The sequence below is a fragment of the Lynx canadensis genome, chromosome B4, assembly GCF_007474595.2.
Source record: "Lynx canadensis isolate LIC74 chromosome B4, mLynCan4.pri.v2, whole genome shotgun sequence".
Classification (NCBI taxonomy): Eukaryota; Metazoa; Chordata; class Mammalia; order Carnivora; family Felidae; genus Lynx; species Lynx canadensis.
Genome location: NC_044309.1, coordinates 44,493,921 through 44,507,855, shown reverse-complemented (window position 1 = coordinate 44,507,855; position 13,935 = coordinate 44,493,921). Strand labels below are relative to the sequence as shown.

Below are 13,935 nucleotides of genomic sequence, written 5' to 3'. Positions count from 1 at the left end.
GTTATTATTCTTTGTTTCGTTCTGTGAGCAACAATTTTGAGTATCTTCTCTGGTGCAAGAAACAGGGATTTTAAAAAGTCAGCTCTTTATAAGCTCAGTTACAAGGGGACTTTTTTTTTTATAAGAAGCAGTTTTAAAATGAAATATTATTAGTGCTGGGATACTGGCGTGAAGGTATCAGGTGGATGGCATATTCTATGCTGAGGTCAAGAAAGCTTTCCTGTAGGAGATAATAATTGATATGTGGTAAAGGATAGGTGGAGTTTAACCAGGACACTCAGGGTAGAGAAGTCTCATCCAGGCAGAAAACAACATGAACCACAGAACATATTGATGTCCCAGGGAATTACAGCTTCCGGACAAATAAAAGAAGTAACTAAAAATGGGATGACGGTCAAACCCATTTCTAGCTACTTCTTTTATTTGTCCGGAAGCTGTATAATATTAATATCATGTAAAGATATATTAGATTTGTTCTCAAAACAAAAGAAACTTGGAAGATTTGGGATTTGGGAAAGGTCAATCTGAATCGACTGGAAAGTGCACGGGGGGACAAAATAGGAGAATGTTTCAGGATTAAGGGTTAGTTAGAATGACTGAATTAGTGCTATGAAAGAAGTAATGAAGGGTTAGGGACCACACTTGAGAAATATTAAAATGTAGAATTGCTAAGATGTACATTTTATTGAGTGTGTGAGGGAAACAAGTGAAACAGTGATACCATTTGACATGAAGTTTATACATCTTGGCAAATATATTCCATTAAATGTTATAGAAAAACACAAGAACAGAAGGCTGTGATTTGGGATGTATATGCGCGTGTGTGTGTGTGTGTGTGTGTGTTTGTGTGACTGTGTGGGTGCGTGCGTGCGAATAAAGGTGAAGAGTGAGGTGCTTGTGACATATCAGTGGAGATGACCAGAAAGAATGAGATTGGTCTGTGTCTGTTAGAGTGAGCTTTGGCGGAAGACACAGATCATCAGCATGTACAGGGTAGAATTAAAAGTCTGGAGATCAAGAGACGCCTAGATTAGAGACATGAATTGTGGATTCACTGATTAATGTACAAGTCTGGGAAAAGATAGCAGAGGAAAGCAGAAGCTATACCATGCTCTACCTTGTGAATCCAGGGAGAGTAGACTATGCTAGAAGAACAAGGGTGAGGCGGGGGATCTCAGGGTAAATCAACATTTAGAAGTAGGTAGAAGATGAGTAAACAGTGGCAAGCAATGATGCTTAAACAAGTAGGAGGGGATCCAAAACATGAGATGGTGAGTGAAAAGTGTGCTCCAAAATTGGCTATTTTATATATGAAAAAAAAATTTTTTTTTAAAATTTTTCAAGGAGGCTCCCCACCCAACTTGGGCCTGACCTCACGACCCTGAGATCAAGAGTGGCTTGCTCAATGCAGTGAGTTAGCCAAGAGCCCCAGTGAAGTATTTAGACTTCACTGTGCATAAAGACTATGCTGCAAGCTTCTTGGAGGTCCTGCCAGAATTAGTTCTGTACTACGTGTCCTTGGATGGACAAAAAGGAAAGGACAAGGGAATTGACTGGTCCCAAGAAATGGTAGTATTTAGGTATAGGAGGTCTTAATGTGGGTGGTTTTTTAAATGGTTTTTATTTATGGTTGAGAGAAAGAGATAAAGAGAGCACAGGAGAGGTGGGGATGGACACAGGGAGAGGGGGACAGAGGATCCAAAGTGGCCTCTGTGCCATCCACAGTGAGCCAGACACGGGGCCGAAGTCATGAAATGTGAGATCATGACTTGAGCCCAGGTCAGACGCTTAACCACCTGAGCCATCCCAAGGCCCCTTAAGGTGTCTTTTCAATTCAGATCCAGTATAGGAACACTGGAATGGATGACTTAGTTGAACCGGGGTTATATTTATTGCGATGGAGTACATCAGGAGACCGTGCAATTGATGTTGGAGTTTTACAAGTGGACGTTGCATTTGGTTCAATGATGCGTGGTAGAGAGCTGGAAATGACGATTCTTAACTGTCTAACAAACCCTTAAGGGACCTTTCTTTTCAAGTTTGTACACTTAAAGAGCCATATACTGCGTGATTTTACACATTTTCATTTGTGAGTTTGGAGAAGATACTGCCAATTTGCTCAGAGATTTTTCACTTACTTTTTGCAAATTAGAAGTCGCCATGTGTGCTCTTCCTCTATGTATATTCAGTGAATTAATTATAAGCTTGTACTAGAGGAGAGTCAAATCCCTGGTGTTTAGCTTCCTGTGCAAATACTACATGCTAAATAAAATACTGGCTACTTCATTTCACCAACTTTGTAATCATTATTTGAAGAGTAGGTGACATAGAAACTAAAAGTATATTTCATATCCTGTTTACATTTCTGCTTTATAGAAGTTGATTCCTCTCTCACGTACGTCCAAAATAATGTATAGCAAGTTATCATTTTATTTAAAAATCTGTTTTATGTTCTGACACTTCGACATATTGTAACCTGGCATTTTCTCTGATCGTACTTTCATTTAGTCAGCGCCACTCACTGTGCCATTTAGAATTAGAGTAAGTGATTATAATAAAATGATCTATTGCAAGCATTCAACACCTTATTTTTATAATATGAATTGAAGTTTCTCACGGGTGGTCTGGAGAAATCAGGCAAGATATGAAAGAACCAGAAGACAAGAATGCTTCCTTAGCAGAAGTTGAAGATCACTTAATTTTACTACCCACTACAGGTATGTACTGAAGGATTATACTGATAGTTTACAGTTGTTTTCTGGATGGAATTATCTCATTCTGTTCCATTTTAATATATTATTTTAAAACTTTACATTGTATTTTGTCAAGTCCTTTAATTTTGCTCACTTTTTAAAATGAAATCCATTTTCTTTCTTCTAGCTAATTGAATTCTTGACTTTCACAAAGTCATGTTGACTTGATTAATTTCTGCTTGTGGATGAATTTTCCCCAGTCTAGATCTCTTAGAATTAATACCATCCTCTTATATTCACTTAGGTGGATTTCTCTGGAAGGGAGAACTGCTTCCTATTGGAGCAGTATATCTGTACTTGGGAAGTCAAGATTTCTTAGTATCATCTTAACAATGGTCTGACGTCTGTCAGTCTCTGGCTCCACAATTTGACTCCAAAGCTATTCTCAACATGAGACTTTTGGGACACAGGAAAACCACTTATTTTTTAGTCATTCAGTCTGATGTAAGCAAGATATACATATATATATATACATATATATATACATAAAGAAAGCATAGGTCTCTAAGTGGTCTTGTGGTTGAGGATCATGTGGCTTTTATTTTCAAGATAAAGATCATGACACATTACTTTAAAAAAAAAATTAAATCCCAGCTGGTTAACATATAATCTGGTAATTCATTCAGGGGTAGAATTTAGGAATTCATCACTTACATACAACACCTAGTGCTCATCCCAACAATGCCTTCCTTAATGCCCATCACCCATTTGGCCCTCCCCTCACCCAACAGCCCTCCAGCAACCCTCAGTTTGTTCTCTGTATTGAAGAGTCTCTTCTGGTTTGCCTCTTATGGTTTGCCTCCCTTTATGTTTTCAGCTTATTTTTCCTTATCTTCCCCTATGTTTACCTATATTGTTTCTTAAATTCCACATATGAGTGAAATCTTATACTTCTCTTTCTCTGACTGACTGATTTTGCTTAGCACGATACACTCTACTTGCACCCACATTGTTGCAAATGCAAGAGTTCATTCCTTTTGATGGCTGAGTGATATTCCATTGTAGAATATACCGTCTTTACCCATTCATCGGTGATGGCCATTTGGGCTCTTTCCATGATTTAGCTATTATAGATACTGGTGCAGTAAACATTAGGGTGCATGTGACACTTCAAATTATCATTTGTGTGTCCTTTGGCCAAATGCCTAGTAGTACCATTATTGTTTCTAATTATAGGGTAGCTCTATGTTTCATTTTTTGAGAAACAGCCATGCTGTTTTCCAGAGTGACTGCACCTGCTTGCATTCCCACCAGCAGTGCAAAAATGTTCCCCTTTTTCCACATCCTTGCCAACATCTGTTCTTGCGTAAATTGTTCATTTTAGCTATTCTGACAGGTGTGAGGTAGTATCTCATTGTGGTTTTGATTTGTATTTCCCTGATGATGAGTGATGTGGAGCATCTTTTCATGTGTCTGTAGGCCATCTGGAGGTCTCCTTTGGAAAAGTGTCTGTTCATGTCTTTTGTCCCTTTCTTCATTGGATTATTTGCCTTCTGAGTGTTGAGTTCCATAAGTTCTTTATAGGTTTTGGATACTAATCCTTTATCTGATATATCATTTGCAAATATTTTCTTCCATTCCGTCGGTTGCCTTTTAGTTTTGCTGATTGTTTCCTTCGTGTTTCAGAAGCTTTTTATCTTGATGAGGTCCCAATAGTTCCTTTTTGCTTTTGTTTCCCTTGCCCCTGAAGATATGTCTTCATGTAAGTAAGAATTTCCTGTGGGTGAGGTCAAAGAGGTTGTTGCCTGTTTTCTACTGTAGGATTTTGATGGTTTTGACATTTAGGTCTTTCATCCATTTTGAGTTGTTTTTGTGTATGGCATAAGAATGTGGTCCAGGTTCATTCTTCTACATGTTGCTGTCCAGTTTTCTCAACACCATTTGCTGAAGAGACTGTCTTCTTTCCATTGGATATTGTTTCCTGCTTGGTCAAAGATTAGCTGGCCGTACATTTGTGGGTCCATTTCTGGGTTCTCCGTTCTGTTCCGTTGATCTATGTGTCTACTTTTGTGCCAGTACCATACTGTTTTGATGAAAACAGCTTTGTAAAACAGCTTGATCCAGGATTGTGATGTGTCCAGCTTTGGTTTTCTTTTTTAACATTCCTTTGGCTATTCAGTGTCTTCTGTGGTTCCGTACAAATTTTGGGTTTGTTCTAGCTCTGTGAAGAATGCTGGTGTTATTTTGATAGAAATTGCATCGAATGTGTAGATTGCTTTGGGTAGTGTCAGCATTTTAACAATGTTTGTTTTCCAATCCATGAGCATGGAATGAAGAAGATGACACATTTCAAGGAAAATGGTACTGCCATGGAAAAAGCTGTTACCACTTTTCAAAAGAGGAGAAAACTTGGGAGAGGAGCATGGTGTCATGCCAAGATCTGCAGTCTAGTCTCCTGAAGATTGATACTAAAGAGGAGCAAGTATGTCTACTTTCCTAAACCTGATGTAAACGCTTTGAGCATGCAAAGCATGTCTGGAGTTCAGATAATTGTTTCGACTTTCCTCCAATATTATATGGCATGTTGTTTTGAAGCACTTTGTTAACTGGCGCAGATTTGTCTGTGGAAGAGACATAGGTGTAACAGTGACTGAGAAGAACCATTAATTTAAATCAAGAAAAACAGCCATTCTGGGCATGCCATGGAATGATTTTCAGTCTTTAGTATTGTATATATTGCATCTTAACACTTAGTACGCTTCAAATGGCTGAGCATTATCTTCTCAGGGCTAATACAGGGCAAAAGAACAACTGCTTCAAAGGTATGAGCCTTCTAAAGAGATACTTTCTCATTGTGCTGAGTTGTATTGTTCCTTCCTCAGTATATGGGAGGGATTAAACTTCGAAGGGAAGATCAGTCTCTCCATTCATGGCCATGGGAAAAGAGGTTGAAAAATGAAGAGGTTGAATGTAGCTAGAATGAATTTTTAAAAAAAAAAATTATTTTTTTTTAACATTTATTCACTTTGTAAAAGACAGAGACAGAGTGCAAGTGAGATAGGGGCAGAGAGAGAGGAAGACACAGAATCTGAAGCAGGCTCCAGGCTCTTACCTGTCAGCACAGAGCCCGATGTGGAGCTCGAACTCACATATGTGAAATCATGACCTGAGCCAAAGTCAGACACTTAAGCAATGGAGCCACACAGACACCCTGGAATGATTCTTTGAAAATGATATTTTTTCTTTTGCTTATAATCCAGAATAACAGAGAAAGCATCTCTCCTTTAGATAGAAAATCTAGATCACATTTGACATTACTTTCAATGTTTGGGAATATAGAGTCAGTAGAATGGATTCTGTAGTACACATTAGCACATTGGGTCAAACAAATTTTAAAAATCCAGGACCGCTTATACGTACTTGGATTAACTTCAACTTCAGCTGTTATCAATCAACTTCCAAATGGTTGGAGTTTTCTTCTTTCACAAATTAAGTTTATTTTTAATCCGTATTTCCCCTGTCATTTCCTATTCAGTTTTCTTCAGTTTCAGACCTGCCATTGAAATTTATGGACTTCAGAGTTTCAATGAAACTTCTTATACTTGTTATCCCTGTTATTCCAGGAACTATCTAGAGCCTTTGAAATTTCCTGAGACTTTTGCCATTGTTTAGAGCAAAATCTGAGTTTCATAGTCTAGCACCTCATTTGATGAGAGCTTGGCTGTCAGTATCTGAACTGGGCTGCTGATACACTCTCCGAACTTCAGATCGACTTTGCTACAGAACAGAATTACTTTTACACTGATGGTTTAGGATTTGCCATGTTTTGCTGCTTTACCAAGCCCAGGAGTGTAATGACAGGAGGGGCTTAAGTCCATTGATACTGCAAACTGAAATTGGGTTTGATACCTATGCATACCCCTATGATCTAGCAAAATTATGTGAGTGAAAGAATCAAGGGACATTGAACATCAGTGTTTATTCGGAGACTTAGAAATGATAACATCTATTTTGGTCGCAATTCTATAATTCCCATTCGTTTTCCTTAGGCAGTCACTATACGCTCCTCAAATTTTTCTGATACAATGTAATTACTGTGAAGAAATATTGATGCATGTGTGTGTTATTGGGTGCCTTTGTGTGAGAGAGAGAGAGAGAGAGAGGCTGAGAGAGATTCAATTACATTGCTTCTAGCAAAGGACATTAATTTGTTACTTTCCATTCAATATGCCAAGTGGAATAATGATTACAAAGAACTTACAGAATTTTTATGGTAGAGATATTTTAGACACTGCATGCATTATTCAGTGCCCACACTGTTAACACAGACTGTATGATATCCACTGCCTACAGAAGGAAAATTCTCACGGAAGTTTTATTTCCTGAGGTGTGTAGAGCAAATTAATGGGATACAGTGTTTGACCGCTTGTAGCTATAGTCTCTTCATTTTCACTGCTGTATAATATTCCCCAGTGTGGCTAAGAATCTCTAGAAGATGGAAGTTTGGGTTGTTTCCACCTTTTGTGGTTAGGAACAGTCCTTCATGAATCATTCTTAGACGTGTCTCAGTGCAAAACTCTCTTGTGTGTCCTCACTTCTCTTGACCACAACTCATCGTAGGAGTGAAATCATTGGGGACAGGGTTCCTAAAGGTCCATTTTGAGGTGATAATTTAAAATTTCATTTCAATACGATTTTAGCAACATTTTGAAAGATGGATTTGATATCTACCATCCCACAAAGTTGGTGCTGTTATTTTTAATTTCTGCCAATTAAATACTAGTAAAATATATCCTGGTGGCTTTGATTTGAATTTTCCTGATCTCTAGTGAGCTTGGCATCTCTCTCTCTCTATTTCTTGGCTATACTCCCCATATTTGAAATATGTTCTCATTTGTTGTCCATTTTTTTTCTTATTGGATAAATTTTTTTCCTTGTGTATTTCTAGAAATATGTATTTGTTCTGTAAATTATTGCGTATATCTCTAGACTTGAGGCTTGTCTTTTCACATGCTGTAAGGCGTCTTATGAAGAGGAAAAGTTCCTGATTTAGTGCAATCACATTTATCTCTCTACTTTATCATATATGGAGATTTGTTTTTTTCCCTTTGCTGATATCTTGGATCCAGTCACAAAGACTTGAGTGAGTCCTTCACTAAAGCATTTCCATTCCTGTGTCTTCTCTACCCCATGGAGAAATGAGCCTGCCTGTTCCATTTATCATAAATGTGTTTGAAGATAAAAGTGCCCAGTGTTTTATTTATGAGTCCTCTGTGGGTAAGATGTTTTCACTGACCCTATGAATAATACTAATAATTCCAATTTTGTCACAGGTCCGTATTCAATCAAAAATAAAATACAATCATTGGATTGGATTAAGTAGAGTTCAAGAAAGTGGGTATCAGTGGAAATGGCTGGATGGCTCACCCCTATCTCAGCAGCTGTAAGTTTTCATTTCATGACCTTGCTTCCCTTCCTGCTCAGTAACGGATTGGTAGATTATTGGTGAAGAAGAGGAACAGATCCTTGAGGACTTAGGGAATATCTTTCATTCCATTTGATTTCATTTCTTAGATAGGCAACTGAATGCAAATCTGAGACCTCAAGAGACCCAAAGAGCATGATTTATTCCATGTTCTTTAATGGAAAGTACTTCCAAACGCAGTGAAATGGCATTTTGCTTTTGTATCTTGTATGTCCTATGGTACAAGCACGTCCACAGATATAATTGCAGGGTATGGTAAAAAGATAATTAGGAGGGAAAAGTGGCTAAGGCAGCCTCCTCTGTATGTGAAATTTGTCCTGTTTGCTTGGTATCATTCAAGAACAACAACAACAAAGAGCTTTTTCCAAAGGAGTCATTCAGTAATCTTACAGTTCTAATGTGGTGTTTAATATCATACATGTTATTGTCTAACACATGTCCACAAGAATTTCTGCTAGCCATGTTTCATTAATAAATCGCATAGGTTTGTCAGTTGATGTCTATGAAATGATTTAGAAAATGAAGAAAAGTGATCCGTTGTAACTAAACCTAGCTAACATGGGGGACAGTATGGGAAACATGGGCTACTTAACAGGCTGTTTATTGATGGCCTACAATGTGCCAGCCATGCTTCTAGCCACTGAAGCTATAGTGGTGAATGAAACATGCTACAGTTCTGCCGTTGTGGATACTACATTCCAATGCAGGCTTGATGGAGCTCTTGGTGATGAGCGACAATCTCAACGTGCCAAGTGAATTTCATGTCACATTACGGGGTGATATATGCTATGGAGTGATGTGAAATCTCTTACTTTTTGCTACAGTGCAAAGTGCCTTTTGTGTATGAAGGAAAGAGGGAGAGATTTCACTGCTTTCAGTGGAGTGGTCAGGACAGACTCGTTGAGAAATGAAGTTCGCACAGCATCTTGAATGAGCTTGGGATGTGGGTTAGCTGATACAAATGCATCCCAGCAGTAGGAATGAACTTAGCATTCCTGAGGAAATAGCAAGAGGGCCTGGGATGCTGGAGCAAGGGGAACGAGGTGGGAGAGAAGTAGGTCAGAGAGGGAATGACGGTGAGAGCGTGTGGGGATCAGAAAAATGTAAGACCTTGGATTGGTTCATGAGGGTCACAAGAAGCTATTAGAGGATTTTAAGTGGAGGAGGGACAAAATCTGGCTACTGGTTTGGAGATGCACTCTGGACAGTCTGTTGAGCTGAAATGGCCATGTGGCCAGATTCTATACTTGTTCCAAAGATGTGTTGTGGGACGGACAAATCAGGGATGGTGTCAAGGTTTTGGTCCAAGTGTGGTAAGAATGACGTTCCCATTAACGTTAATAGGGCATATTTGGAATTCAGGTTTAGATACAATGGTAGTAAAACTGTTAAGCATTTAAGTATGTACGGGGGTGTCGCATGGGCCTGGTGATAGATGATCATGGCGATCAGGTGAGAGGTCTGTGCCTGGGATGCAAATGTTGTGTGCAGCAGTAAATAGACAGTGTGACAAGTGCGAGGCTGGGTTGATTCTCAGGAATCTAAGGTCTGAGCCCTCGGACACCCTCATGTATAAGGTCATGTTAAGATAAGGGGACAAGAGGATAACCAGAAAACATCACCGAGAAAAGTGCTTCAAGAGACAGAAGGAAATCCATGAAGGGGCAGGGAGGGCAATGGAACCCCCTACAAAGAAGTTCTACTGAAACAACAGCTGAATGTAAAAAGTTGGGGACACCTCCATTTTATTTCTTGAAATGGTTACTTCCCATCAGATTCCTGAAGATATGGGTGAAAATTAAAACTAAGAAACATTTTTTTTCTGGACAGTGTAGCCCAGCCTTTACGTTTAAAATCCAGGTACCTTAGGCTCATGGCCAAATTTCATCGAAGTCTAATGCTTCGTTTGGTGTGGAAGACATTAGGCTCAGTGGAGAAAAAGTGCACTCTATTTTAAGTGCAAATCAGCACCTTTTTTTGCTCAAAGTGAGGCTAGCAGTGGAATTGCTTGCTCTGGGCACATCAATCTGAATTATAGGCGCTTGGAAATATGTTTATATGTAATTGCGTTGTATCACTTCATACACATTCTTTATTTGATCACTTCCCAGACGTGTCAGGAGTCTTAGGAGCATATTTCAAGTGTATATGTATAACTCCCTCTACCTCGCAGTCTACACTACCCTTTGTACTTCTTCACTAGTTCCAATGGTCCATTGGCAACATTTCATTAGGTTTGGATACAATTACGCTTCCTAATCTTAACACTATATGACCCTCTCAACATTTGTAATGCCATTGAAATAACGGCACATATGTTTTCAATTTGTGATAAATTTTGCCTGAGAAATGTCTTTCTAAAATGAATTTATTTTCTGGTGCAGGAGTTTCCGACGGAGTTTATCTGATGTGAAATGTGGACACCTGAGACCATCAGCTATTTATAGTGCTGATTGTAGTAAACGCTTCCGTTACATTTGTGAAAAGGAGTTCTCTGGCCCTGATAATTAAAGAAGCGCTGTGACCAAATGTTCACTATTTCATTCTTTAACAGCTGTAAGGAAAAACACAGGGTAATCGCTCAAATTAGTCAACTATGCATGGCGTATGAAGGATTATGATCTTTCACACATCCCTCAGCATGGATAAAAGAGTAAGTTTTAGAAATAGTAAAATCATCCATCCAAAAATGAAGCTTCCTTTTTTTTTTTTGAAATTTCAAGAACCATTCCATCAGAGAATGTGAAAAAAGTTTGAGTGTAAGACTTTACATTTAAAATATAACTAAAACATCTTGATTTAAATAGGTAGTGAATACATTTGCAATGTTCACAGTAGTAGATGTCCTAAACGATGAACACATGCTCCCAACCATCTTGTCCTCTATTAACCTAGTTGCCACCTCAGAGGCACACATGTAACTGGTTTATATAGTATTCTTTGAGGTATTCTAATAAAATACAACTATACACAGGCCGTCTGCTAAACAAAATGTTATATGCCACAAACGACAGTAACGATCCTTTATGTTTCTGTTGAAAATGTACCACGCGTGTGTTCCATATCAGTACATAAGTAGCTGCATTACTTTGTATAAATTTCTGCAAATGTCACACTGATAAATGTTTTATTTCCAATGGATGTTTAGGTTTGTCCCAGAATTTTAGAATTGTGTGAATGAAAGCACTTAATACTGTCTTACTTGCCATAGAGTGTATATATAGGGTAAATGTCTAGCAGTGCCATTTCTGTGTCAAAATGTGTCCATATGAAATTTGCACAGACGTTGAATATTACAATAGATGCTCTACATCTCTATCTGCAGTCAGCAGCATTCAAGAATTCCTGCTTCCTCTCTTGGTTACCACTGCAACGTGTTATCAGTCTGTTTGGTTTCACCAAAAAATCTTCACCAATTAAAAAAAATGTTTCTTTGATTCACTTCAATTTACGAGGTCCTGTTATTTGTGTCTCTGAGCATGTGTTTATGGTATTTCTTTTCATTTAAAGTGTCTGTCCATGTCTTTGTGGATATAATATCACAAACGTAAGTTTGAGCAAAATAAAACCCAGACACAAAATCGCTCCTCCTATAACGTTCCAGTTATTTATAAGGTTCTACACCAGGTAAGTCTAACCTATGCTATTAGAAATCAGGACAAAATTTCCTGCCATATGGATTATTCCTTAAACGAATAGTAATGGGAAATGACTAGTCTTTACCATGGTCCAACGTTATGCTTGGAAAGAAACCATGTCCAAGGTGCCTCTCAGGTGCTGATAATATGGGGTGTAACAATCTGGGTGCTGGTTACAGGGTGTTTTAGTGATCCCTTGGGCTGCCATGACAACTCCCACAACCTGGGTGTCTTTGAACAACATACATTCATTTTTTCATTGTTGTGGAGGCGAGAAGTTTAAAAGTGAGGTGGCAAGGTCAAGCTCCGTTTGAAACTCTTTTGTTTACTCCATTGGAATAAATTCTTCCTCGCCTCAGATTAAGTCATGAAGAAAATTAAAAAAATATTTTTGCCATTGTTTGTTCTAAAGGATAAATTTGGCATAGTTTGAACTGGATGAAAGCAAATCACCCAGAGATCAAAATATGTGGAGGCAGTTCGATCAGTGTTCACAGGGAAAATGCTTACATTGGAAGCAGCTTTTCCAATCAAGAATCACAACTTCTGCCTTGAGAAAGTAGAATGAGGAAAAGAAATAAAACCCAAATCAAATAAAGGTGGAAATCATGAAACGAAGAGCAGAAATCAGAGAAGTTGGGAATAAAAGAAATAATAAAACAAATATAACAGTGAGTTTTGCAAAAGCTGACAACAGTGATAAACCTCCAGCTGGACCGATCAAGAATAGGCCTAAATGAACAATTTGAAGCATGAATGAGCAGCATTATTACAGACTTTGAAGGATTTACTGATGATTATAAGGGAACATGATGAAGAATTTTTTGCCAATGAATTCTAAAACCTAAAAGACATTGATTTCTGGAAAAAAATTGATCTTTCAAAACAAACTTAAGAAGAATTTGATAACTTGAACTCATTGTATATCCAGAATGAGTTATTCAATTTGTAGTTAAAACAATCCAGAGAGAACCCCAGATGGGTTGTCTGGTGAATTCTAGTAAATACTGAATAAAGAGTAAAATTTAAAAGGGGGAAAAAAACATGATCCAGGAGATAGAAGAATATTGAAAATGTTCCAACTTTTTCTGTGAGGCCAGTGTTACTTGGATAGTGAAACCAGATAACCAAGAATCCACAGCTCATGTGCACAAAACAAGCAAAAATTCCTAACAAATAGTTGCACATTGAATTGCATGGAGCAATTTATTGAGAAGATTATACATCATAATGGAGTGGGGTTTATTCCACATGTGCAAGATTAATGAATTGGGGTGATGTACCTGAATGATAGGCTGAGGAAGGAAAACCACATGATAGCCTTAGTAGATGCAGGTAAAGCACCCCGAAGTCGCCATCATTTCATGATAAATCGTCTCAGTAAACTAAGAATAAGTAAAGTAGGAATGAGATTTTCCTCAATATGATAATGACATTAGAAAGAAACAAACCCTCCAGTTAGTAATATAGTGAGCAGCGAAAGATTGAGTGCTTTCCCTTAACACCGGTAAAGAAGCAAAGATATCTGGACCCATCACCCCTCTTCACCATCCCAAGGGAGGCCATTTCAGTTCGATATGCAAGAAATAAAAAAGGGATACAGATTGGAATGCAAAAAGGAACGACACCCATTTGCAAAGGACATAATTGCCAACATAGAAAATCCCAGCGTTTCGCCTCATTCCTCCTAACACTAATATGTGAGTTTATTTTGGTTCCAGATATAGGACAGTATGTGAAATTCAGTAATGGGTCTATGTGCTAAAAATAAGCTATTGGAAATTGAAATAAACAAAAATACCATTTATGTTAGTATTGTCACTTGCTAGACCCCAAGATGTGACCTTTACTGCCCACCAGCTTATACTCACCCACCTTCGTCCCACAGTTTTCCTTAAGCAAATCCTCTTACCAGTGTCTCTCTTAACTCTGGCAAGTGGAAAGCAATAGCATCCCTCAAACAATAGTGACTGTCTTGACCAAACCTTCAGCCTGCCCAGATCCCCCGGGGACAGTTTGAGTGTCATCCTGACTCACACCTGCTCAGATGGACCATGGAGTGACCGCTAGAGTGATTGATGATACCTTTACCTCATTATAATTCTAAAATCTCGACCCA

General features: G+C 38.3%; 1 protein-coding gene across 1 annotated transcript; it reads left to right on the top strand.

Moving 5' to 3' along the window:
• Positions 1-5,025: 5,025 nt before the first annotated feature.
• On the top strand, positions 5,026-10,872 carry LOC115518331 (natural killer cells antigen CD94-like). Its single transcript, XM_032593720.1, has 3 exons — positions 5,026-5,175; positions 8,027-8,136; positions 10,563-10,872. The coding sequence occupies exons 1-3, from the start codon at positions 5,116-5,118 to the stop codon at positions 10,687-10,689; spliced, it is 297 nt and encodes a 98-aa protein (XP_032449611.1). The 5' UTR covers positions 5,026-5,115; the 3' UTR covers positions 10,690-10,872.
• Positions 10,873-13,935: the final 3,063 nt, after the last annotated feature.

Bases quoted from the DNA above. Each gene is read 5' to 3' on its own strand.
- LOC115518331 (XM_032593720.1), top strand. From the start codon at position 5,116: ATGGTGTCATGCCAAGATCTGCAGTCTAGTCTCCTGAAGATTGATACT. The intron at 5,176-8,026 runs GTATGTCTACTT...ATTTTGTCACAG, and splicing joins TTGATACTAAAGAGGAGCAA to GTCCGTATTCAATCAAAAAT. The intron at 8,137-10,562 runs GTAAGTTTTCAT...TTTCTGGTGCAG, and splicing joins TCACCCCTATCTCAGCAGCT to GAGTTTCCGACGGAGTTTAT.